The 23731-nt window shown below is 57.7% G+C and overlaps 13 protein-coding genes across 13 annotated transcripts; 6 read left to right on the forward strand and 7 right to left on the reverse strand.

The window, feature by feature from the left end:
- Positions 1–5: 5 nt before the first annotated feature.
- PHYSODRAFT_317641 (hypothetical protein) lies at positions 6–2000 on the reverse strand (the record flags this gene model as incomplete). Its single annotated transcript, XM_009534729.1, has 3 exons — positions 6–768; positions 796–1804; positions 1979–2000. 3 exons carry the CDS (start codon positions 1998–2000, stop codon positions 6–8), a joined length of 1794 nt encoding a protein of 597 aa, XP_009533024.1.
- A 138-nt stretch (positions 2001–2138) lies between these two features.
- Positions 2139–3470, forward strand: PHYSODRAFT_317642 (hypothetical protein; the record flags this gene model as incomplete). Its single annotated transcript, XM_009534730.1, has 2 exons — positions 2139–2907; positions 3448–3470. 2 exons carry the CDS (start codon positions 2139–2141, stop codon positions 3468–3470), a joined length of 792 nt encoding a protein of 263 aa, XP_009533025.1.
- A 327-nt stretch (positions 3471–3797) lies between these two features.
- On the reverse strand, positions 3798–6985 carry PHYSODRAFT_304243 (hypothetical protein; the record flags this gene model as incomplete). The annotated part of the gene is made up of 3 exons (XM_009534731.1): positions 3798–4960; positions 5039–5066; positions 5111–6985. 3 exons carry the CDS (start codon positions 6983–6985, stop codon positions 3798–3800), a joined length of 3066 nt encoding a protein of 1021 aa, XP_009533026.1.
- Positions 6986–7467: 482 nt separating this feature from the next.
- Positions 7468–7968, forward strand: PHYSODRAFT_361605 (hypothetical protein; the record flags this gene model as incomplete). The annotated part of the gene is made up of 2 exons (XM_009534732.1): positions 7468–7596; positions 7657–7968. The coding sequence occupies 2 exons, from the start codon at positions 7468–7470 to the stop codon at positions 7966–7968; spliced, it is 441 nt and encodes a 146-aa protein (XP_009533027.1).
- Positions 7969–8066: 98 nt separating this feature from the next.
- Positions 8067–9734, reverse strand: PHYSODRAFT_317644 (hypothetical protein; the record flags this gene model as incomplete). Its single annotated transcript, XM_009534733.1, has 2 exons — positions 8067–8180; positions 8226–9734. 2 exons carry the CDS (start codon positions 9732–9734, stop codon positions 8067–8069), a joined length of 1623 nt encoding a protein of 540 aa, XP_009533028.1.
- Positions 9735–10201: 467 nt separating this feature from the next.
- PHYSODRAFT_516429 (hypothetical protein) lies at positions 10202–11752 on the forward strand (the record flags this gene model as incomplete). The annotated part of the gene is made up of 2 exons (XM_009534734.1): positions 10202–10748; positions 10797–11752. 2 exons carry the CDS (start codon positions 10202–10204, stop codon positions 11750–11752), a joined length of 1503 nt encoding a protein of 500 aa, XP_009533029.1.
- A 296-nt stretch (positions 11753–12048) lies between these two features.
- PHYSODRAFT_304247 (hypothetical protein) lies at positions 12049–13124 on the reverse strand (the record flags this gene model as incomplete). The annotated part of the gene is made up of 2 exons (XM_009534735.1): positions 12049–12918; positions 12951–13124. The coding sequence occupies 2 exons, from the start codon at positions 13122–13124 to the stop codon at positions 12049–12051; spliced, it is 1044 nt and encodes a 347-aa protein (XP_009533030.1).
- Positions 13125–14242: 1118 nt separating this feature from the next.
- On the forward strand, positions 14243–16330 carry PHYSODRAFT_517121 (hypothetical protein; the record flags this gene model as incomplete). The annotated part of the gene is made up of 2 exons (XM_009534736.1): positions 14243–14863; positions 14954–16330. The coding sequence occupies 2 exons, from the start codon at positions 14243–14245 to the stop codon at positions 16328–16330; spliced, it is 1998 nt and encodes a 665-aa protein (XP_009533031.1).
- A 262-nt stretch (positions 16331–16592) lies between these two features.
- Positions 16593–17812, reverse strand: PHYSODRAFT_515950 (hypothetical protein; the record flags this gene model as incomplete). Its single annotated transcript, XM_009534737.1, has 2 exons — positions 16593–17574; positions 17664–17812. 2 exons carry the CDS (start codon positions 17810–17812, stop codon positions 16593–16595), a joined length of 1131 nt encoding a protein of 376 aa, XP_009533032.1.
- Positions 17813–17971: 159 nt separating this feature from the next.
- On the forward strand, positions 17972–19475 carry PHYSODRAFT_361606 (hypothetical protein). Its single transcript, XM_009534738.1, has one exon. The coding sequence runs from the start codon at positions 18020–18022 to the stop codon at positions 19403–19405; it is 1386 nt and encodes a 461-aa protein (XP_009533033.1). The 5' UTR covers positions 17972–18019; the 3' UTR covers positions 19406–19475.
- A 198-nt stretch (positions 19476–19673) lies between these two features.
- PHYSODRAFT_287011 (hypothetical protein) lies at positions 19674–20221 on the reverse strand. Its single transcript, XM_009534739.1, has 2 exons — positions 19897–20221; positions 19674–19811 (listed from the first exon to the last, which is right to left on the reverse strand). Exons 1-2 carry the CDS (start codon positions 20196–20198, stop codon positions 19802–19804), a joined length of 312 nt encoding a protein of 103 aa, XP_009533034.1. The 5' UTR covers positions 20199–20221; the 3' UTR covers positions 19674–19801.
- Positions 20222–20387: 166 nt separating this feature from the next.
- PHYSODRAFT_563420 (hypothetical protein) lies at positions 20388–21552 on the forward strand (the record flags this gene model as incomplete). The annotated part of the gene is made up of 3 exons (XM_009534740.1): positions 20388–20581; positions 20677–20767; positions 20851–21552. The coding sequence occupies 3 exons, from the start codon at positions 20388–20390 to the stop codon at positions 21550–21552; spliced, it is 987 nt and encodes a 328-aa protein (XP_009533035.1).
- Positions 21553–21625: 73 nt separating this feature from the next.
- PHYSODRAFT_317650 (hypothetical protein) lies at positions 21626–22510 on the reverse strand (the record flags this gene model as incomplete). The annotated part of the gene is made up of 2 exons (XM_009534741.1): positions 21626–21768; positions 21853–22510. 2 exons carry the CDS (start codon positions 22508–22510, stop codon positions 21626–21628), a joined length of 801 nt encoding a protein of 266 aa, XP_009533036.1.
- Positions 22511–23731: the final 1221 nt, after the last annotated feature.

Genomic DNA, 23731 nt, shown 5'->3' on the forward strand with positions numbered 1-23731 from the left:
AGGTGCTAGGATTTGTCCGAGCCATTTTGCGTCGACGCCAGCGTCCGCTCCAGCCGTTCCCGTAAGCTATGGCTGAGTCCCCTGGTCGCACTTGGGCTGGAAAGTACATTACCGCCGTTGGTTGACGCCGACCTGTGTAACTTCCAGTCGAAATTGTGCGTGTTGACGTTCGTGGCTGCAGGCTGTAGGTCGATGCCCCCTCCCATGAGCGAGTTCCCGATCGTAAAAGCTGGAGGGCCACTAGGTGGTGGGCCTAAGTCGACGGCCCCGCTGTTGTCCTCAGTAGAAGTGGACGCAGTATTGGTGTCTTTGGTTGTTTCTCCATCCTCGCTCGCAACGCTCGTCAGTGAAACCAGCCTGTCCAGACTGAGGTTTGTCTTTGGTGGAGATGACGGCGCCGTGGTCAAATCTTTCGCGGTCTCATTCGCCTGGCTGATTAAACGCGTCAACAAGCCCAGTTTGTCGAGGGTCGGGTGTGACTTCGGTAGATTGAGCATCGAAATGCCGCCACCCGTGAGCGAATTCTGGAGCAGGAACGAGGGTGGCGCATCGGGCGGTGGGCCAAGCATGGCTACCGCATTCTTGCCCCTATTGTCGTCGGAGCTCTTGTCGTCTTTGCTGGCGTCACGATCACCAAGAGGCTTGAAGGAAGACAGTCCTTGAATTCCACCTCCCATAAGCGAGTTCTGGAGAGTAAATGCTGGAGGCAGTTCAGGCGGAGGGCCTAGACTTGTCGCAGTCGCAGTCGCCGACGCTGCACTTCCGTTGCTATGTGTACTTCCACTCGACCCTGACGGTTCCAGCCGGTAAAATCGAGCGTTGCTGTTAGGACTGCCAATTTCGCGGGGCTCTTGCTGCTTCTTACTTCCGTCCGATGATGTTGACGCTCGCCGTGCATGATTGATAGCAGTCTGTAATGCAGCAAGTGGGTCAAACCGGTAGGTTTCCAAACCTCCAGAGGCCCCATTGTGAGTCGTGTCCGAAGTCGGTGCTGAAGCCGTCGTGGTGACCGAGGAGGTATGCGCACTAGTATCCGTAGTAGATCCATCGACCGGAGAAGAGTTAGCTGGTGCACGCGCTGCACTCGACAACGCGTCCAAAGCAGTGCGATAGGACGCAGAAGAAGACGTCAGCTGGTGTAGGGCCGAGGACAAGCCTGGTTGGTCCCCCAGCAGCCCCGCCGCTGACGCCGTCCCCGTAGATTGAGTGCCGCCCAGCGTAAAAATCGGCTGAAGTCCAGCTGACGGCGAGGGGAAGTACGGCCGCAATAAGTCGCCGAGCGTCCCCAATCCGTCGCTGTCGTTACGAGCAAACAGCGGATTGGATCTCGGTGGTGGCCCCACCTCCCCAGCACTCGAGCTGGCCGACTGAATCTTGATATCCGATAACTGCGATACAAAACTCGACGTCGTGGACGAGGTCGAGGCACCCGTCACACTGGCAGAAACGTCCGTCGACGAGGTCGAGTGGATGCCCGGCACGCCCGTGGACGACGTGGAGTGAATGACCGACTCGTCCGTGGAGCTGCTGTGGCTTTGGCTGCTGCCTCCCCGCTTGATGGGTTGACGGAACTGCGGCTCGTAGAAGATAGGTACATGTTTCCTGTTGGGGCGGGGCTTTGGAGGCGAGTCCGGGGCTGGCGGCGGCTGTCGGGCAGCCCGTCGGCCCTTGGTCTTGTTAGTCGCCGCGTCCAGCGGCGCGTTGGCTGCATGGCGCTGGTCCCGCCGCAGGATCTTGACCTTGAGTGTGCCCGTCTCAGCCTTGGCGGTGAAGGCGTTCTCCTTGTGTTTGCGCTTGACGCCGCCTGCCGACACAAATATCAGAGTAAGAGTTGTTTAGTCTGGGGTATTTCTTAGCTTGTTCACACGTAGAACACGTGCAACTGGTATGCAACTGAAGCGCAGACACAGAGGAAGCTAGCGGGGCTCCGTGCAGGCTCCGGTGTGCACCACAGAGCGCAAGACGTCAAGCGGCGTACCGGAGCTAGCGACGCTCTCCATGGTGTGCGGAATGTTTGTTCTCAAATGCTTTCCTCATTTGGTACTGCGTACCATATACAGGCGATATGGTACAGTGTACCATATGCGCTGTACCTACTAAGTATTTGAAGTTGTGGCTACACTACCTTGACGCCAACGATGGAGGTGGACGGCGCGAGGCTTCAGCTGCTGCTGGCGACGACGTTCAGTGCGCGCGCGCTGGAGGACGACCCACAGTGGCGCGACGTGCCCGAGGTGGTGCGCAGCTCGTTGCTGCTGGTGGCGACGGAGCTGCGGCGTCTGCAGCGCCTGTTGGTTGCAAATCTGCAGCCTCGCTCCGCTGCGCTTCAAGGCGCCGGAGAGGAGGAACAGGATCCTAGGATCCAGAGCCTGCAGGTCGAGGTGCGGCAGCTGAAGACGCAGGTCCGGGACTTGCAGCGACAGGCCGACGCCCGCCACGAGAAGAGCAAGCAGACGCTCTCGAGTCTGTGGGGCGAAGTGGCCGCTACCGCCCGGGCGACGGCCGACGCGCAGACGCAGCAGCTCGCGGCTGCAGACCGCGTCGCGGCCAGTTGGGAGGCTGCAGAGACGCAGCTTAAGCTACTGCAGCGCCGCGTGGACGAGCAAGGGCAGGGGCGATGCGAGCTGCGCAAGCGGCAGGAGAGCTGTAGCCAGCAGCTCCGACGGCTCAAAAGGGACTTCGAAGCGCACGACCATCGCGTGGTGGGGACGGCGGTGCCAGTTCAGATGACAGCGCGAGTGGTGACGGAGGGGCTGGACGGGGAGATCCAGCAGAGGCTGAGGAGCGGAACTAGGAAGCATGGCGGGGCGGGCCGCGTGCTGCTGCATCAACGCTACGTGGAAGCGCTGAAGAGACAGCAGCAACGGGACAGAGCGGGGCTCAGCACGGTCGTGGAGGATCGTGTCAGTGTGTGAGGAAGAAGAGCGAGTGAGTGAGTGGCAGTTTGTGAGATGATGTTGATATTGTGGTGTGGTGACACAGTACGAAGGCGGTTTGAAAGCTGGCTGCTTGATACCGAAGGATGGCCCAATTCTTCAAGAAGAGTACAATGTGGACAAGTACTTAATAGTAGGTTATAAGTCAAAACTGACTTCGTCTTCACGACAGAGTTTGAGCTGCCACCGTAGCTCCATGTAATGGCTCGGTAAACGTTGCGAACGGGCTGAAGTACTCCACCTGTCGACGAGTGAATAAAAGTTGGCCCGGATTTCCTACCGCAAGCTCTACCAACAACCGAGGGAACCACCCCACGATCGTCACAGTGCGCTGAACCGCCAATACCGAGGTGTGCATGTCGAAGCTCGCTTTGTTGTTGACTCGGATGCTCCATAGTAAACGCGGCGAGAAAATTTCGTCGTCTCCAATGATGAGCTCAAACGCACAGCCAACAGCGACGCATAGCACCAGAATGACCGCTGGCAGTCCAAAGTACCTGCGGATATGCAGTTGGTGCGTCAGACTCGGTATGACAGCGTCGAGGACCAGCAAAAAATGCAACCAAAGCCACCAAGCGACGGCCGCAAGACGCGGCGAGACCTGCCAACTCGACAAGTCAAACAGACAGGCTGCGAGGACAGTGCCCTGGGAGGTGGAGAAGAGCACATCGAAGTTCCAGACGAGTAAGCGGAGCAGAGCACGCTGGGCTAGTGCAACAACACTGCACGTGAAGATCAGCGAACATGAAGCTGCGGTAGCTGCCACGCCGACTATATAGGGGTTCGTGGAATCTCCCCGCTGGGCAAAAAAATCATAAACCAGGAGATCGCTGTAGCGCTGATCCCCACACTTCCAGTCATCTACAGCGCAATGTTTTCGCGAGGTGAGATCAACCGCTTTAATAAATGAGCAAGGAGCAGAATTTTCGTTGCGTCCACGACTAGAGCTTTAGTCGGCGCCAGTTGCAGTTGTTGAGCTCGTAATAAATTGCTGGTTGTGTTTGGCACTGATACGGAGGCGGGTGCTGAATCGCGTAGCCCAAGTTTCACCCGTGCCAGTATCAAAACGCAGGGGATAGTATGTCGGCCAGGCGTTGGAGCTGGATTGTTCCTCCGGTCATGGAGACGGATTTCCATGCGCTGACGCTTAGTGTGGGCCTTCTTGAACATGAAGACGGCGATCGTCGAGGCCGTGAAGACAACGACTTGGCGAGATTGGAAGGGCATAACGCCGATGTGAAGCGTCGGATAGCTCGAGTCCACCACGAGACTGTAAGCGCAGCACACGACGAGGGCTATCATTGCTGGGCCAGCGATCATTGTGGACTTTACGGCGGCAGGGAATGTCCGGAAGTTCGCATCGATAGTCACCACCGTCTGGAAATTGAACCATAATGTGAAACCTGTAAGAGCACGCAAGTCACCGAAGATCACGCCTAGCCCAAACCACGTGAGGAAGTTGAGAACTGAGATGAAGCAGAACTCGTAATATCGAGGCAACAGGCAGAGGATGTCGATCGAGAAGAACGACGCGAAAAATACTGGAGGAAGCGTTGAAACCACAAAGAAGAGAGGGATCCATGGACGGACAATTGTCGAGGGCACATACAGCAAGCCAGCAAACGATACCAAACTGATGCCAAACAGTGTCAAAAGTATCGGGGTGAAGCGATGCATGGTCCTCTCAAACCACTGATACGCTCCACCTGGCAGAAGAGCTGACGCGGGTGTTCTGGATATGCTGACGACTGGCAATGTCTGCGCTGACTGTAGTTCATACAACCCCGTTGCATCTGACTGTGTTGCTCTTTGTAGTTGACGCTCGAGTCTGTTGGCAATAGCAACAGTACCTGCTACGACGTCAAGATGAGTGGATTTTGGGCCCCCTGGATAATTGACAGAGGGGACTGGGGCGATACGTAGGCTTCGGCGAAGCGCTCTCGAGCTGGATCGAACATTAGGAAGAGAATGCAGTCGGCGCAGTGGCAGGACACATTGACGAGTGCAAGTAGATTTCCAAAATACTAAATTGCCAAAATAGTTTGAACGAGCTGGCAGCAACATATCGGGCTATAACTACTCGCTGTCCGTATTCCACACACGCCCTCCAATAGCGTCCGCGGTAATTTTCTAGGACAAAGCAAATGCTAGTGAGTCAAGCTTGCAACGTCTACACTATCAACACGACCACTATTTGCCTCCACTACCGGGACAGAATCTTTTGCTTGTCGTCGCCGCCAACACCTCGAAACACTTCGCTTCTGTGCATCTTCCACCACCCCCGTTGGTGCTGGATCTGAAAAGGTCGCGTATGGACTAAAGTATTCGACATGCCGATGAAGAAACAGCAATTGCTCCGGACTCCCGGTAGCTAGCTCCACTAGGAGCCGAGGAAACCAGCCCACAATCGTAATTGTGCGTTGAACTGCTAACGTTGATGTGTGTAGATCGAAACCGGTGCCTCCTACCACGTGTACGCTCCAAAGCAGCCGCGACGAGAAGACACTTTCGTCGCCTAGGATGAGTTCTAGAGCACAGCCAGCGGCGACGGCCAGCACTACAATAACTGCTGGTAGTCCGAAATGTTTGCGAATATGCAGCTTCCGTGTCAGACTTGGGGTAAGTGCGTCGAGCACGAGCAGACAGTGAAACCAGAGCCACCAAGCAACAACCGCAAGGCAGGACGAGGTCTGCCAGCGCAGCAGATCCAGCAGACATACTGCGAGAGCCGTACCTTGGAACGTCGAAAAGAGCACGTCAAAGTTCCACAGAACCAAGCGGACTAGATTTCGTTGAGCGAGCGACACGAACACGAACGTGAATGCGAGAGAGAATACAGCAGCGATAGAGGAGACGATAAGTTTGAGCTGATCAGTTGGCCGGTGTTCCTGGTGGTACAGAATCACCACCCAGGCAATCGCTGTAGCGCTGAGTCCTATCACGCCGGCAATGTACACAGCTATCAGAGTGAATGGAGCTTTCATCCACCACAGAAGACGCCCAGGTAGCACCACGTTCCTCGAGTCCACAATGAACGGGTCATGGGGAGCGAGTTTCAGGTTTTGGGTGTTTGACGTGTCACTTGTAGTTTGTTGATCCGTCAGCCTCACGGCTGATACGCTAAAGCTTGCTGATCCTACGCGGGGTTTTGCTTTCAAATGTTTCAGCTTTAGTCGTGCGTGTAGACCGACGCAAGGGATGGTGTGTCGTCCTTGCGCTGCCTCTGGGTCAGCTTCTCGATCTTGAAGACGCTTCTTCAGTCGATTTTTCTTCGCGAAGGCCTTCTTGACCACGAACACCGACAGAGTTGACGCCGTGAAGACAATAACTTGGCGCGACTGCAGCACCAAAGTCCCTATCCTGATAGAAGGAAAGCTGGCGTCGACCACGAGATTGTACGAGCAGCACACGACCAAAACTATAAGGAACGGGCCGCTGATCATAATGGACTTGACGGCGGTCGGGAATGTCCGGAAGTTTGAGTCAATGAGCACGACGCTCTGCGAACTGAGCCACAGTCCGACGCATGAAATGGCTCGAATGTCTCCGAAAATGACGCCTAGCGCCACCCAGTTGAGCGTGTTGAGCGTCGAAACGAACCAGAACTCGTAGTGGTAGGCCAGCAACACGAGCACATCGAGCGAGAAGAAGGTCACGAAGATCACGGGAGGTAACACGATAGCCGCAACCATGACAGGCACCACCGGCATAATGAACTTTGTCGGCACGAAAAGCAAACAACCGAAGCAGAGCAGACTGAACCGGAAGAGCGCTACCAGAAAGGAGTTGAGGAAACGGTGCATCACTTGGTTCAGTCGGTTGTGAAGCTCTGCCGGCAACATCTTGGACACCAGCGTCTTGTTGAGGTCAAAGCTTGGTAGAGGTTGCGCCAATTGGAGCTCGTACAAATGCTCCGACTGCGGGTCCAGCATGCTGGCAACGCGCGAACTGGTCTGAGCGGTAGAAAATGGGACTTCCGGGGCAACTCCGAGCACTGCAAGCGGTTCACCTGGCGGCTTGGCCTCGTTGCGCACCGGAACAATGCGCATCTTGCGAGGTCGGACTGACGGACGGAAGTGTTGTCATGTTCATGCTAGAAGCTCATGCTAAAGAGGTTGACGCTATAAAAAAAGTGTAGTTACTACCGGTAGTCTGATCCTCTTTGAAGCACGACTAATCTAAGTTCAGCTGACGATCTGTGCTGGAGAATCAAAGCACGCCTCCTTTGCCAGGCTGACGGTGAATGATGTAGAGCATAGCGAAACTCCGCAGGTGAAAAATCGTAACACCGGATACCGGTACCGTACCCACGCTGTCTGGGAGAACTCAATTAGTACATGTAACTCACCATTATCGTGTGCAAGTGGAAGAAAACGCGAAGTCTAAGTAGAGCTCTACGCTGGTCAGTGCTCCATAGGGGCAAGGCTCTAAAAGCAAGTACCCGTAGTATGGTACCGCGTACCGTTTTTACGGCACTAATCGTGTGCACACAACCGCCTTATCCATTGCGAAGACGGCGAAGATGATGAACATGCGGTCAGCGCTCTCGCGGCCTCTGCGGCGCGCTCTGCGGGCGCAGCAGCCGCGCTGGATCTCCGATGTCAAGATCACGCGCGACACAGGGCTGCCCGACCTGATCATCACGCCAGTGGCGGCGAAGGTGCGGCTCACGCAACATTTGGTCTCAGTTGACGTTGACGCGGACTAATTTATTTACCAGAAACTCATCGAGGCGGCCGAGCGCCAGAAGACGGAGAATCTGATGCTCCGCGTGGCTGTGGAGGGTGGCGGCTGCTCCGGCTTCAAGTACGTGATCGAGTTCGAGAAGGACGCGACGCCCGACGAGGAGGAGGACATCGTCTTCGAGCAGCACGGCGGCAAGGTCGTGGTGGACAAGGAGTCGCTCGAGCTCATCCGCGGCAGCACCGTCGACTACGAGCAGGAGCTCATCCGCAGCGCCTTCGCCATCGTCAACAACCCCAACGCAGTCAGCGGCTGCGGCTGCGGCACGTCCTTCGACCTCAAGGACTGAGGCAGAAGACCACGCGGCTCTGAATGCATAATAAATACAGCTAACCTCTTTCCACCGCAGACTCCTCTTGGCTGAGCTGACCTCGCTTTGTGTGCTGCTTACTCCCAGAGCACCACCACGCCGTTCTTGTCACAGGACGCGACGCCCTGGCCGTCGGGACGCCACACGCAGCAGGCGACGGCGCCGTGGTGGCCGGTGGGACCGGGTTTGAGCTGCTTCTCGAGTTTGCCCGTGCGCGTGTTCCAGACGAACAGCACACCCGAAGCTCCACCGGCGAGTGCGTATCGACCGTCTGGACTGAGAGAAGCCTGACTCCAGTCGAACCCGCACTGGTAGTCCTTGTGACGGAGCTCGCGCAACACGCCGTAGGTGCGCGGGTCGATGATTCGGAGAGAATGGTCGCGCGAGTTGGTGAGCAGCTCGTTGCCGCCGAAACTCACGGACGTCGCTTGCTCGGTGTGGAGACCACGCATCTCCTGCACGCAGCGACGTGTCCTGGTGTCCCAAAAACGAACTGCGCCGTCCTGGTGAGCGCTCGCGAACTGGACGAACCCAGCATCGGCACCTGTCGGTGCCGCAATGTCATTGCAGCTCGAGACGCAGCCCACCGTCTGCAGCCGCACCCCGCGCATAACGTCCCACACCCGCAGACTGCGGTCCGACGAACCTGTGATCACTTCGTGAGGCACCACAGGAGAAAACTCTGCCGCCAGAACTTTGCCCTTGTGTCCTGTGAGCGTCTGCATGACACGCCCAGTGCCCACTCTCCAGACAAAACACTTGCGATCACAGCCCGTGCCGAGAACCAACGCTCCGTCCTCCGACGCTCGCACACACAGCAACGGATGAGCCGTGCCCACCCCTCGGTACTCTCCTAGAGCTCTGGGCGGCGACGCCGAGCCCGCCTCCGCTTCCCACGCTCTCACCGTTCCATCACTACTGCCACTAAACAGAATCTTCCCAGACGTATTAAAGCACACCGAGTTCACCTCGGTGGCATGGGCTCGGATGGAGTGTGTGACGTGCGTCACCAACTTGGCTTCGGGGCCCGCACCACCCAGTCCTTCCTCCTCGCTCAGCAGCAAGTGGCTCATGCTCTCCGCCACCTCTTGCGCCATCCTGGCACTAGCCGACAGCGCCGGTGACGGGTGCTCCGTTCTCCCATCTCCGTCGCCACTCGTCGCCTGAATCCACTCGTGCAGCAGCGCGCTCTTCTCCTGCACTTGGGTCTCGAGCTCGGCGTTGCGCTTGCGCAGTCTCTCGGCCTCGGCCTCGCTCTGCTCGAGCAGCGCGCGCTGCCTGGCCAGCTCCTCGCGCGCCAGCAGCAGCGCGGCGTCCAGCTCCTTGAGCGCCTTGTCCTTCTCGTGGCCCAGCACCGTCTCCTCGTCCAGGCGCTTGGTCACCAGCAGCAGCTGCCGCTCCCAGGCCTCGCGCTCCTGCAGCAGCGTCTTGCTCTCGCTCACGAGCGCCAGCTGCTGCCCCGCGTAGCTCGCGAGCTGCGCGTTCTTATCCGCCAGCTCGCGCTCCAGCCGCTGGATGGCCGCCAGGTACTTCTGCGCCGCCGCGTCGTCCTGCTCCTGCGCGCTGGGCGCCGGCAGCCGCAGAGACGCCCCCAGCGACGACGAGCTCGCGCCCAGCGCCGAGCGGAACAGCAGCTGCTGGTGCGACGCGATCAGGTCGCTGAACGCCGCCACCTCGCGCCGGTTGCGCGCCTCCAGCAGCCGCAGCGCCTCGCCCGCGAACCACGACGACGAGTCTGTAGCCATGCTTCTTCGCAATGGTATCGTATCAGCAAATGACTTATTTCTGGTCCGGGCTAATTCACGCATACTGTACACCTGATATGTATTTGGGTATCAGCTATTTTTGGTTGGACATTTATTATAGTCCCCACTTCAACTCGTGGTCTAATTATACGTCATAAATTGGACTGCGGCAAGCTGTAGGGGACACTAGCGAGCGAGGTTGGACGGCCATGAGTTCGTGGTCTAGTGGCTTATGGGCAAGCAGCTACTGGAAGCGGGCGTCGATCCTTGGGCCCAGAGCCGAAGCAAACGGGGCAAGACAACCAGCGCTGCCCACCGCGGCCGTGATAGCTGCAGCTCGTACAGCCATCGAGTGTTGATGGCTGTACGAGCTGCAGCTATCACGGCCGCTGCCTGCCATCGACATCTCCAGGACGCCAATGTCCGAAATGATGTCACTGTCGAGGCATACAAAGGTGGTGCCGATAATGCACAAAGTGACCCCAGTACTGGTGCGACTTAACCGCGCGAACATTTTGGTCTTTGGGTCGATCCTTTTCCTGCCTGCGCGCACAACTCGACCGTGGCTGCCACTGCTTGGGATTATCTCATTGGTGCCGCCTCTGAGCTTCACGCTGTTCCTCTCGGTCGAGGTCCTTGGATTGCTACTAAGCCGGAGCTACGAGTACTGGTTTGTGTCCGTTCTCAACGTCATCAACTGGATCGGGATCGCTCACGTCTTCGGCGACTTCCGAGCGCTCGTGTGTGTGAGCTTCTGGCTGAACTCGCAGAACGTCATCTCCATCGACGGCAACTATAGGACGTACCAGACGACGGTCAAGTCCATTGTCATGGCGGGGCCTTCCATGTTGGCGCTGGTGTTTTGCTGTTCGTATCGAATCATTGTCGACGCGGCCCCTTCGCCGTCCTTTATGATCGGCTCAGTAGAGCTGCAGTGGCGCCAAATCGTCATCTTCACGGCGTCCACACTCATTATCTTCATGTTCAAGAAGGCGTACGCTAAGGTCCACCGTCGTCGCCGACGTCGTCAGATCCACAGCGAGGCTCACGTACACTCGGAAGGCGGTAAACACGTCATCTCTTGTGTGGTTTTGCGAGCGCGCGTGTGCCTGGTACCCACCGCGACGAAGCAGAGGCTCCGACTTGCGAACATTGTCAGGAACCAACCCGCTACTGCGTCGAACAAGCAGCAACTGCGTCTGGCACGTCATAGATCCGTGGTTATTGACGCTAGACGGGTGTTCCTTCCGGAAAGATATCTCGAGCGTCTTGGCGCTGCAAGTATTAAAACTGCGCTGTATGCGACTGCAGTCACGAGTCTCACTTCGACAGCTGCTGCTTGGGTGTTGCTGCTGCACAACGCAAAGCGCCACGTGTTAGTGTCCAGCGCCGTTGCATTCGTGACCTCACTGCTTTTTGTGTCGACTACCGCAGCTCTCGCTCAGAGGGATTTGGTCCGGCTGCTCGTTTGGAACTTCGATGTCCTGTTCTCAGCCTTTCAAGCCACTGCATTAGCTCTGTGTCTTCTGGACTTGTTTTGTTGGCGTGCTGCGGCGAGCTGTGCTGTGATGGCGTGGTGGTTGTGGTTCGTTTGGCTCTTGCTGCTCGATGCGCTTACGCCCAGTGTTACGTCCAAGCTGCACCTTCGAAAACTCGCTCTTCCCGTGATCATCTTGGTGCTATGTATCGCTTTGTCGTGTGCAATGGAGATCGTCTCGAGCCATGACTCGATATTCACGTCGCGCCTATTTTTCAGCATCAGTTTGCCGAATCTGGGGACGTACGAGGAGCATACGGGCGCTCTGGCGGTGCAGCGCGTTATGACGATCATTGGGTGGAATGCTCGACTTCTGTTTGAGTTGGCGGTGGGTGACCCAAACCAGCTCCTCTTTATCTGCAGGAGGATCGAGTACGTCAGTCCGTTCCACACATTCTCCGAGCCACTACCGACAGAGCAGCAACCAAAGCGTGCACACTTGTGGCAAAGGAAACTATTGTACTGCAGCCCATTGTTGTGATCCCCCAAATCTCGCGACGCCCTGACACCAAAGCAGCGAATGGACCTGCTGCGTTTTTGACCGGATAGGATACTTAGCACCAGCTTTTTTGTCGTGGAAATCTTGTACTTCGAAGTAGTCTGCAAACTGCTGTGCTAGTGTACGTGTACTGTACGTACATGTAGTGTAGTGTTCGTTTTTGGTCTTCTCACGCAAATAACAGCTTGCAACGATTCCGATGTGCAGAGTGTACTTTCCAACGTGATAAAGTAGCAGTATCCAAGCGGTGGCAGTCGAGACGAGGCCTACGATTGCGATCAAGTGCAGCAAAACCTGAGTCCGAGGCGATACGAAAAGTTCGAGCTGCTTTTCCGACAAACGTCCAGGATAATGGAGCCGTGGTGGGCTAATCGAAGTTGCTGAGCGCATGACGCTGTGGCGGCTTGGTTCCGGACAACAGTACCGAGTCTCAGTCGCTGCTTCGAGATGACCGGAACCAGGTGCATCCGGGCGTGCAGAACGACGCATGATATGACATGCCGGTCACCACTAGACTCCAGATCCACCTGGTTGCGAGCTTGAACTCGTTGCCGATATACTCGCAAATACGCCTTTTTGACCAAGAAGATGACGAGCGTTGACGACGTGAAAATGACGGTCTGCCGCGACTCCATAGTCAAGATGCCGATGGGCAGCTTAGGAGAGCTGGAATCCGGGATTAACCTGTACGCGCAGCATGCCACGACCATTATCAATAACGGCCCCAACAGTATCGTAGATCTGACCGTCGACGGGTCCGTGCGATAATTCGCATCGACGGATACGACGATCTGTGAGCTCAGCCAGAGGACAACGCACACAGCAGCTCGAGAATCCTCAAAGATGCGACCTAAGCCAATCCAGTTGATGGCACTGAGGATCGAGATGAGCCAGCACTCGTAATTTCGTTGTAAAAGGGCGAAAACTTCAAGCGATAAGTTAGGAGCAATACGAAGCACAGGGACGGGATCATGGAGACTGCGCCGACCAGCGGCACCCAAGGGCGAATAGAGTCCGCGGGTGAGAAGAGTACACAGCAAAATGCCACACAGATCCGATTGAGTCACACCAGCGCAGGTTTTACATGGTGCATCCATCGTATTGCTTGCCCGTACGTCGCGGGCGGAAGCATTGCGGAAAGTGGGGTTCTGGAAATGTCCACGATAGGCAAAGCGTGTACCAGTTGCAGTTCGTAGAACCAGCCCGCATCACTCTTTTCACCAACCGCGCCGCCTCTCCTTCCGTTCTGCACCACGCGCGTGCTTGGTCCCACAACTTCAGCTGTGGTGGCATTCGCGACTTGGGTCAAGCTGATTCTCCATAAGCTCGGTTGTCTGCGCCCAAGTAAATCCATGAGTATAGTGGAAAAAGTGGAGTGCTACTTGTACCACGACCACCAAGCGAAGCTGAGCTGAGTCCACGAGAGGCGTATTATTGGTCCTCTCAATGCGGGAAAGCGGAAATGAAGGGAGCCTCGTCGTTGTATTCACGACGTTTTTTGTGTGATGCTCACGTTGTCCCCACGAGCGCATTTCACCCAGCTGTCATTTCGCACAGCCCAAACTCGACAACTTCATCAAAGAAGCGGGAGACTTGCGCGTCCCCCCACAGAGAGCTCCATCTCCTTTGCCAGTGGATAAAGCGTCAAAACTCATGGTGTAAATACATGAATCCAACTCCCCCGTTGACTTTCACGACATCACACGTTAGTAGGACAAGCCGCGCATTCCACCCAATGATTGTGATGATTCGCTGTACTGCGAGAGAGCTGGTGTGCTCTTCGAAAGTCCCGATTTTAGGCAAGGGTATAGCCAACAGCACCGTGACGTGAAAGTTTTACCATCACCCGCAACGATCTCAACCGCGCACACTGCAGCAACTGACAAAACTACAAGAATGACTGGGAGAGCGAACTTGCGCAGCCTCAGCTGCTGCGTGACGCTGGGGGTGAGCGCGTCAAGTATCAGAATCCAGATGAACCAGAGCCACCACGCCATGAGAGCAAGACTCGGCGATATATTCCACCTTAGCAGGTCAAGCAGACACAACGAACTTGCTCTGTGCGATCCAGCCCAGCTCCTCTTCATCAAGAGGTCGATCGAGTACACCAGCCCATTTCCGACCTTCGCAGAGCCACTGGACTACGAGCAACTACCGCATGCAAGAACCGGTGCTGCTTGCAGATGCTGGAGACGGAAATGGCCCCGACCTATTGATATGACCAGCGCGGTGGCTTGGAAGGCTGAAAAGCCACGTCAAAGTTCCAGAAAAGCAAGTGCAGCAGGTCTCTTTGAGCGAGAGCAGTGGATGACAGCACACAGATCACCGAGCACGCGTCTTGTCCACCTTGACAAAAGAACCCTCCGTTCCGTCGCTATAAAAGGCTTGGTGACTGCCATTCCATTGTCATTCTTAGCATCGCGTTGCTGTCACCAGGCTCCTCCGTCGTGTCAATAATCCCCTCGAGTCGCTATGACGGTGATCCGAGTGTCTCCGTTCCCGCGACGACACACTACGCCGGACGAGAAGTTCACGAAATCAAGGCGGCACTCCGACGGTCGCGACAATGCGTCCTTCCTGTACAAATTCGAGGCGACTCGCTCTCTGCCCGTCGTGGATCTGCGGCAAACGCTGTCGCTTTGGCTTCAAGGCCCGCAGCTGAACCTCAAGTTCCTCTGGTGGATGAAGAAACATTTCGGGATTCTGCACCTCGGCCAGGTGCTGGGCACGCTGCTTACACTCGTGGTGGTGGCTGCACCTCGCAACGTTGGGCTAGTATTGGGGCCAATTTCTGTGGTGATGTCGTTGACGTCCATCGTAAGCACAATCGGCACCGCCAGCATCGACGTGCTGCGGCTGCTGACCCAACACTACGAGTTCTGGTTCTTCTCGGTGGCGAATCTCGTCACATGGTCGCTGCTCGCCTTCTTCTTGGCGGATCCGCTTCGTATCGTCAGCCTCGTTCCGCTCCGGCTCATCCTGCAGCTCACGGTGTCCATGGACGCCAACTTTCGCACCTTCGTAGTGGCTGTACGCAGCAACATTTTGGTGCTGGTCGTGCTCATGATCATCGCGGCGCTGGTGTTTTTGATGGTCATCGATGTGGACTCAACGCGCCTCGAATTGGTGATCCCAATCTACTCCGCTCTCAACGTCTCGCTGCCGGTCATTGGGCTCTTCGAGAACGCACTAGCCACGCTCATCCCATTCGTCATGCGGGTGCTCTACACGAAGCGCAAGTTGTTCGGTGCACGCAGCGCTGGGTCGAAACTGGTGCGTTGTCAACTGTACCGAGCCCAACTTGTGCTGCGTCCTGTGCGGTACTCACGTACTGCCAGTCTGGGCGTCGAGACCAATCGTAGGAGCTACGTCTTGCATAAGCAACTGGGCATCACGGCACCGGAGATGTCGATCACCAGCGGCAACGACACGGCGCGGCATCACCAGCAAATTACGCTCGTGGCACTGCGACTCAGCGCTATCGATACGCGCAACACGCTGCTGCTGTCGTGGCCAGTGCAGACTTCAGGCCGGCTGAGTACTATCAAGCTCTTGGGAATCTACGCGACTGGGTCAGCAGGTTTAGCGCTTCCCGTGGTGACACTAGGACTTCCACCAAGCGGAGCTCAATCATCAGCCCAATACGTCATCCCAGTAGTGGGTTTCACGCTCACGATGGCCTTCTGCAGCGTGTTCGCCTGCGCGAGCCAACGCGATATGCTACGCGCGCTGCTGTTCCACAACTTCGGGTTCATCTTCTCGATGATGCACTGCTCGGTTGCTTGTCTGTGCGTGGCCGACATGATGAGCTGGGACAATCGATGCTGGGCGGTGGGTAGCGCCTTTGTCTGGTTCGTGTGGGTCCAGCTACTGGACGCCGTCACTCCTCCGGTGAGGCGACAGCTCTTGTTCTCCAAGGTGCAGGTGGTTCTGGTGCTGTGGTTGCTGTGGGCCTTGATGTTCGCGGTGGCGTACGCCAGCGTCTTCATCCCGATGGAGCGTAGCGGACTGCACGAACGAGACCTGGTTCATTTCCACGTGGGGCAAAACGTCACGGTGCTCAACACCAAGAGCATTCTGCTCAATCGCCTCATCATCATGTTCTTCTGGATGCAGCGTCACGCGTGGAACGTCTTCACGGGGGCTTTCACACGCTGCTGGAGGTTCCTGCGGCCGCCAAAACCTTCAGAAATCCCAGAGGAAGAGGCCACAGATCCAGATGAAGAGGAGTTGAGCACCATGCGAGGCTCGCTCGAGTATTTCTGCCCGTTCGAGACCTTCCCCGGCGTCAGACGCATATTCAGCAGTCTGCGGAGGTCGTCCACTAGTGGGCGCAGCACTCGTAGGGTCTCTATAACAGGGCGGCATCGAGTTCGACGTCTCAGCTCCGCGATCTTGCTGTCTGGTGTGGTGGGTCCGAGCGTGAAACAGCAGCAGAAACCTAGACGAGGTGCGTTCGGACAGCGCTCGTGCGATTCACAGGGTGAGAACGATCACCAAACGAACCCTAAGACAAGATCATGGACGAACAGCGCTCCTGGCATGGTTCGCGACGAGTGAGTCGAGGATTTCGGTACTGAAGACGGCAAACGTATCCTTATCATTCCATCCAGCTTCAGTCCGTGCCACCAATGCCGTCATTTTGGTCTTGGTGAGTTGAGGGCAGATCTGATGCTGCCTTGTGGATGCGAGCGATGAAGAGCCCGCTTGTGTTCTGCGACGGCGTGAAGCGGATGGTGCCTGGAAGTCTTCCCTCCTGTCAATTTAAGAAGCGTACAGTCTTAGGTTAGACCGATGCAATGGATAAACTGCAGCCGAAATGCTATCGTACCTGGCACGGCACATCTTCACTACGCACGATCGGGTCAAGCTTAGCCAGCGGTTCGTCCTGGAGGAAGCTTGAGACGATGTCTTCGTTCTGCTTTACAGACAGACTGCAGGTGCTGTAGATCATGGTGCCACCAGGCCGCAACATACTAAAGCCGTTCCGGATTAGTCCATGCTGCAGCTTCAAGATCCGCTCAATCTCGCTCGAGTTCAAGTGGTCGCGCACATATTCCTCCCACTTGGCGGCAGTATTCAGTCGCTGCAGGTGGCGGATCGACCCGTCATGAGTGCACTCGGCATCCACGAGCACCTTGTCGTACAGGGCGGAGTCCAGAACCAGCAGCTTCTGCCGCTTGGCGTCCCTCGCCCGAGCACTTTTGTTCTTACGCTTGCGCATCCGGTCTTTGGGCGCTCGCGACGCAATCTCCTGCGTGTCCAGCAGCACTTCCATCCCGTCGATGTGTGCGCACTCCGTCTTGGGTCCGATGTTGAAGGTCCTTCCGTCCGCATGGAACAGTCTGCATCTCCACTTGGTGTCTGCGGCCTCACTCTCGGGCTGGAAGAGCTGGTACTTGTGCACCAATTGCCTACAAGCGCCCAGTCTCGATCGCGAAAAGTCGACGCCCGTGACGCTCCCGCGAAGCTGCAGGAGGTCGGCGATCATGGTCAACTTGGCTCCCGGGGCACAGCACAGGTCCAGGACGTGCTCTCCCGGCTGAATGTCCAGCAGCGACACCGCATAACCCGACGAAATGTCGATACCGTACAGCTGGCCTTCCTTGTAGAGACCCACTCGAGCCAATGGAGCCGACACCGGCAGCGAATAGAAACCTGGAAGCCATGGAACAGCTTGTGGTACAGCCTGCTCGACGTGCTCTGTGTCGTTTTCAGCCGCTTCTCGGGCCAAATTGGCAGCAATAGCCTGCAGTCGAGGGTCTTCATCTTCTGTTGCACCGGTCCCAGCAAGTTGTTTGAGTCTGGAGGCGTGTGACGCAGAGAAAACAAGGAAAACGTGAATCTGAGGACATGGAATGATACACAACTTTAGGCGCCAATATCGCCTTACCGGAAGAAGCGAAGCGAGTCGCCATTGCACGACGGAGTCAACAGGTCCTTCGTAGAGACCTTGTGCTCCTCCAGGAAGCACAGGAAACCCGCGTCTTCCCACACGCGCTGGTCATCCCAAGCCGTCGTGGCGTCCGTCGTCGTCGCCATGCCTTCCACCGCTGGTGAAGCCATGTACCACTCACACATGGTACACGATCGCGTGCGCCGATTGGCGGAAAGACGATCTTGGGATCCGCCCGCTAATACGCGAGATGAGCGCTGGTGGTCATCAGCTCCGGTTAAACGCGCTCTCACAACTCAAGACGAGAGCCCAAGCGCAGTAGCCAAGAGTAACGTAGTGTAGCCATTTCCGCCATGTCCGAGGCACCGAAGGAAGCCAAGAAGCTCTGGGGCGGCCGCTTCCGCGGCAACGTGGACCCGGTCATGAACAAGTTCAACGAGTCGCTGTCCGTGGACAAGCGCATGTGGCGCGTGGACCTGGACGGCAGCCAGGCCTACGCGCGCGCGCTCGAGAAGAGCGGCGTGCTGACGACGGCCGAGGCTGACGCCATCGTGGCCGGCCTGGACAAGGTCGGCGAGGAGTGGGCGGCCGGCACGTTCGAGCCCAAGGACGGTGACGAGGACATCCACACGGCCAACGAGCGCCGCCTCACGGAGCTCATCGGCGCCGTGGGCGGCAAGCTGCACACGGGCCGCAGCCGCAACGACCAGGTGGCCACGGACGTGCGCCTGTACCTCAAGCGCACCATCGTGGGCATCCAGGAGGGCCTCAAGGAGCTCATCGGCACGGCCAACCAGCTGGCCGAGAACAACATCGAGCTGCTCATGCCCGGCTTCACGCACCTGCAGCCGGCGCAGCCGCTGCGCTTCTCGCACTGGGTGCTGAGCCACGGCGCGGCACTGCTGCGTGACGCCGACCGCCTGGCCGACCTCACCAAGCGCGTGGACTACATGCCGCTGGGCAACGGCGCGCTGGCCGGCAACTCGTTCGGCCTGGACCGCGAGGCGCTGGCCAAGTCGCTGGGCTTCGCTAACGTGACGCCCAACAGCCTGGACGGCGTGTGCGACCGCGACTTCATCGCCGAGTTCCTCTTCTGGGCCTCGATGCTCATGGTGCACCTCTCGCAGCTCTCGGAGGACCTTATCATCTACAACACGCTCAAGTTCGTGACCATGGCCGACGCCTACAGCACGGGCAGCTCGCTCATGCCCCAGAAGAAGAACCCGGACGCGCTCGAGCTGCTTCGCGGCAAGAGCGGCACCGTCATCGGCCGCCTCAACGGCTTCCTCGTGACGCTCAAGGGTCTGCCGCGCTCGTACAACAAGGATCTGCAGGAGGACAAGACGGCGCTCTTCGACGTCGTCGACACCATCCAGGACTGCCTGCAGATCGCCACCGGTGTGCTGGCCACCATGACCCCGCACGGCGACAAGATGCGCAGCTTCCTCGTCACGGAGATGCTGGCCACCGACCTGGCCGAGTACCTGGTGCGCAAGGGCGTCCCCTTCCGTGAGACCCACCACGTCGCCGGCGCCGCCGTGCGTCTGGCCGAGGACAAGAACAAGCCGCTGAGCTCGCTCACGTTCGAGGAGCTGTCCACGCTGCACCCCAAGTTCGAGCAGGATGTCCTGGACGTCTGGAACTTTGACGTCAGCGTCGAGCGCAAGAACGTCACGGGCGGCACCAGCAAGAGCGCCGTGGAGAAGCAGATCGCCAACATCAAGGCGTGGCTCGCTTAAGCGGTACCCAGCTGAGCAGCGTTGGCCGCTGCCAACGTCGCCTCCATACTCGCAGATAACAAACACATCGGCCCTCGAGCCGCGTCTTTATAATCCCCTTCCTAATGAAGAAGCAGGAACCCTGCAACTCGTAGCACATCTGCACTGCGTTCCCTGTTCCGGTTTCCCTGCTTTACAGCTTGCTGTAGCGCCAGTAACGTAAAACACTCGACTTGCTGCTTGCTTCTCCCTGTTCAGCAGCACTCCAAGCCAGCAACTCGGGCGAAACACTCGATTTCCACGATCATCTCTCCTCGCCACTAGCGGCGCTCACTATTCAACAAGTCGGGCTCTGTATCTCCTCTTCTCTCTAGTCTCTGGGTAGTAGTAGGCAGACGCAGCTCTCCTTGCTCCAGCTTAGTGGCCCCTGCACAGCACAGCACAGCCACACAAAACCAACACGGTCAGCAACAGTTAATTGACACAGCCAGCAGCAGAAGCAGGAGACGCACGATTTCTTGCGGCGCAGGATGAAGTCGATCATGGATCCGACGCGGCGGTTGGCGCGGCGGATGTTCTGCTCCTCGGCTTTGCGCTTGCGCTTCTGCCACTTCTTCTCGTGGAAGCGCTTGAGCGCCAGCGTCTTGAGCGTGCCGTCGCCCGCCAGGATCGTCTGCATGCGGCTGGCCACGCGGTCCGCATCCTGGCCCTCGGGCACCTTCGCCCACAGCGAGCGCTGCTGCTGCTGAGTGGTGCGGGACACCAGCGTGGCCGTCGGGCGGCGCGCGGCGGAGCGGAGCAGAGCCGACATCATCTTGGTCTCAGCTCGGGGTGCTGCTAATGGAGTCTGTGGTCCAACGCGAAGTCTTCCAGGAAGGCAATATGTTTATCGGGAAGTCAAAATAGACATATATCTAAGTTCGAAACGCACTTAGAACGACTCTAGCTAAGGTTCGCTGCCGACGTGGCTGCACTATTGAAACAACCGAGCCAAAGCGCAGAAATGGCCGACGAAGTGGCGGACGTACCCGAGGCGAGCCTGCGCAACCTGGTGGCGCAGAAGTCGCTGCAGTGGATCTTCGTGGGCGGCAAGGGCGGCGTGGGCAAGACCACCACGTCCTGCTGCCTGGCCATCCAGCTGGCGGCGCAGCGCGAGAAGGTCCTCATCGTGTCCACGGACCCCGCGCACAACCTCAGGTCTGCGCTGTACTGCAAGTAGTACATGCGCTCTACCTTTCTCTTCCTCTGGCGCTCACTCTACTTGCTTTATTCTACCCCTCTCTCCTGCGTAGTGACGCGTTCGGCCAGAAGTTCACGCGCGAGCCGACGCCCGTCAACGGCTTCACCAACCTCGCGGTCATGGAGATTGACCCCAATGTCGACGTAGGACGCCGCTCTACCGCCTCTACCTACTGCCCCACTTCGATTTACTGACTCTACCAACGTTTTGTTGCTGCCCTTGCTAGCTGGAGGAGATGAATGCCGATGGCGTGCAGGACAACTCGGGCATGGCCTCGTTCATGAAGGACCTGACCAACTCAATCCCCGGCATCGACGAGGCCATGAGCTTCGCGGAGCTCATGAAGCAGGTGCAGAACATGGACTACTCGGTCATCGTGTTCGACACGGCCCCCACGGGCCACACGCTGCGCCTGCTGAGCTTCCCCACGGCGCTGGACAAGGCCTTCGACAAGATCCTGTCGCTCAAGAACCAGTTTTCGGGCATGTTCTCGCAGGTGTCGGCGCTGCTGGGCGGCGCGCTGCCCTCGCAGGAGATGCTGCTGGGCAAGCTGGAGCAGACGCGCGAGGTCATCCAGAAGGTGAACGCGCAGTTTAAGGACCCGGAGCGCACCACGTTCGTGTGCGTGTGCATCCCCGAGTTCCTGTCGCTTTACGAGACGGAGCGCCTTGTGCAGGAGCTCACCAAGTACGAGATCGACGTGCACAATGTGGTCGTGAACCAGGTGCTGTACCCGGAGGAGGGATCAACGTGCAAGAGCTGCGGTGCCCGCCAAAAGATGCAGCAGAAGTACATCGACCAGATCTACGACCTGTACGAGGACTTCCACGTCGTGGAAATGCCGCTGCTGACCGAGGAGGTGCGCGGCGTGCCGTCGCTTAAGGCCTTCTCCGAGAACCTGCTGGCACCGTATGAGCCCAACCAGTAACGAGATCTACGCGAACGATTCCGTGCTGAGAGAAGAGAGAAGATAGCATTTTGTTCAACACGTCTAGATCCTCCTATTCGTCGCTGCTGTCACTATATTCAGCTACTAGGCTGGCTACAGGTGCTGCTGGTGCCTTCGCCTTGGCCTTCTTCTTCTTCTTGGCAACTACTGTGGTCTTCTTCTTTATCGTCACCGCCAGTGTAAGCGGCGCTGCTGCTGTTGAGTCAGCTTTACTTTCACCAATCGAGGACGTCAGCCCGGTCGCAGCTGTAGTCGCCTTGGTATCTTCACTTGCATCACCTACTGGCCTCTTCAGCGTGTTCTGCTTCTGCTGCAGCTTTTGCCTCTCCGCAAACACGCGATGCGCCTCGCGCCGGTCCTCCTCGAGCTGCTCCTCCTGCTCCTCCTTGCTGAGCTTGCCCTCGTCAGCGTGCTGCTGCAGCAGCTTGTCCGTGTCCACCTTGGCGTGGCGCTGGTTGATGGCCTTGATCTCGTCCAGCGCGTCCAGGATGTCCATCTCGCGCTTGGAGTCGAGCGTGCGGTTCTCGAGCGCCTTCATGGCGTCGCCCTTCTCCTCCTCGGCGCGCTGGGCGATGGCGGCCTCCTGCTCGTCCTCCGTCTCGCGCCAGGGCTCGAAGTTGCGCTGGCAGCCGTGCTCGGCCACGTAGTCGCCGCGCTTGGGGTCCGTCTTGAAGGTGATCTCGGACGAGCACGTGATGCACTTGATGTAGAAGCGGTAGATGCGGATGCCGTGGTAGTTCTCCTCCAGCACCTCCTCCTTGCGCGAGTTGAACTTCTTGCCGCGGTACATGTACTCGCCGCAGGTGGCGCACTGGATGGAGAAGGGCAGCATCATGCGCACCTCCACCTGCTCATTCTTGGGCTTCTTGCGCCGCGGGATCAGCGACGGATCGAAGTCCGGCGGGAAGTACTTGTTCAGCACCTTGCGCTCGCCCATGATGCTTTGATAGGGTCGATGTGAAAAGTATGCGGGTGCTGTTATGAGGAGGAATGTTTGAGCGTATTAGTGGGCCTGGAGAAGGGAATACCGGATTACATACCGGTTTAGCCGATTGGAAAACTGAACCTGCTCTAGCGCATTATTGCTCGATTATCCGGTGGTGCAATTTTGAAGCAGGACCAATTCCAGACCAATTTTGGTCCAGTTTCGAAGCGGACTTCACATGTTGCAAGCAGTCTAGGATGGCAGATCGAGTGGTGGCGAGTGCGGGTGCTTGGGCGCGGAGGATCTATGTGCTTGCGTGCAGACCCAAGCAGAGCGTTTCAGTGCGGGGCGTGGGCGACTGGCGTGGCCCCCGCCAGTGAGAGGCGAAGGTAACCGAGGCACGCGGTCGGTGCCAGCGAAATGAGCCTTGGTCCGGTGCGAACTACACGAAGTTGGTGCTGATCCGCTTGGAAATCATCGGCATTACTCGGATCATTTGCCCGCGTTGGATTGAATGAGCGGCTCACCGAACGGGGTCACGGGCCTGAGCACGGGCAGCTCTCGATTCAACCTGGTGCTTGACCTTCAAGCAGTCTGCTCGCCTCGATACATGTAAGTCGATACAGAAATCGAGCAATCGAGTCGATTGCTCAGCGCGCCGTAGTCTGCCCCCTCAGCCATTGCTTGGCGGGTTTAACCTCCGCCTGCGCGACACCTCGACGTTGAAGACACCGCTCTGCACGGTCGAAGCGCAATCCGAGCGATTATCTTATGGTAGAACCCAGGCGGACCCAAATCCGATCACGTGCGGATTTTGGGCTCGTCGAGACGTTGAGTCTCGCTTGGCAAAGGCGGCCGCACCTCCGGAACCAGCCGCAGTCTGCTGGCTGCCCAGCTGTGCGGCGCCATCGGAACAGCTCGGCGCGCTTGCAAACAGCGCATGCAAGTGTGCCAGCGGCACGCAATTAGACATAGCGAGCAGGCGCCGTCCCGCCGGTGCTGCTTCAGAGGCTGCTAAAAACGTCGCCGCCAGACAAACCGACCCCAAGCAACACGCTCGTTGCATCGCAACAACGCTCGATGCAGAGCTCGCTTGCCCGAGCGCGGCACCACGGTCTCCGAGCTTTTACGGGCCGCATCCTATCGACAGTTCGGCCAACGCATCTGGCCACCTCTTCCCCATCGCCGCCGCGCTTGCCGGTGGCGGACATCGTACGCAACGTGGGGCGGCGG

The sequence above is a fragment of the Phytophthora sojae genome (genome assembly GCF_000149755.1).
Source record: "Phytophthora sojae unplaced genomic scaffold PHYSOscaffold_7, whole genome shotgun sequence".
In the NCBI taxonomy this organism is placed as follows: domain Eukaryota; phylum Oomycota; class Peronosporomycetes; order Peronosporales; family Peronosporaceae; genus Phytophthora; species Phytophthora sojae.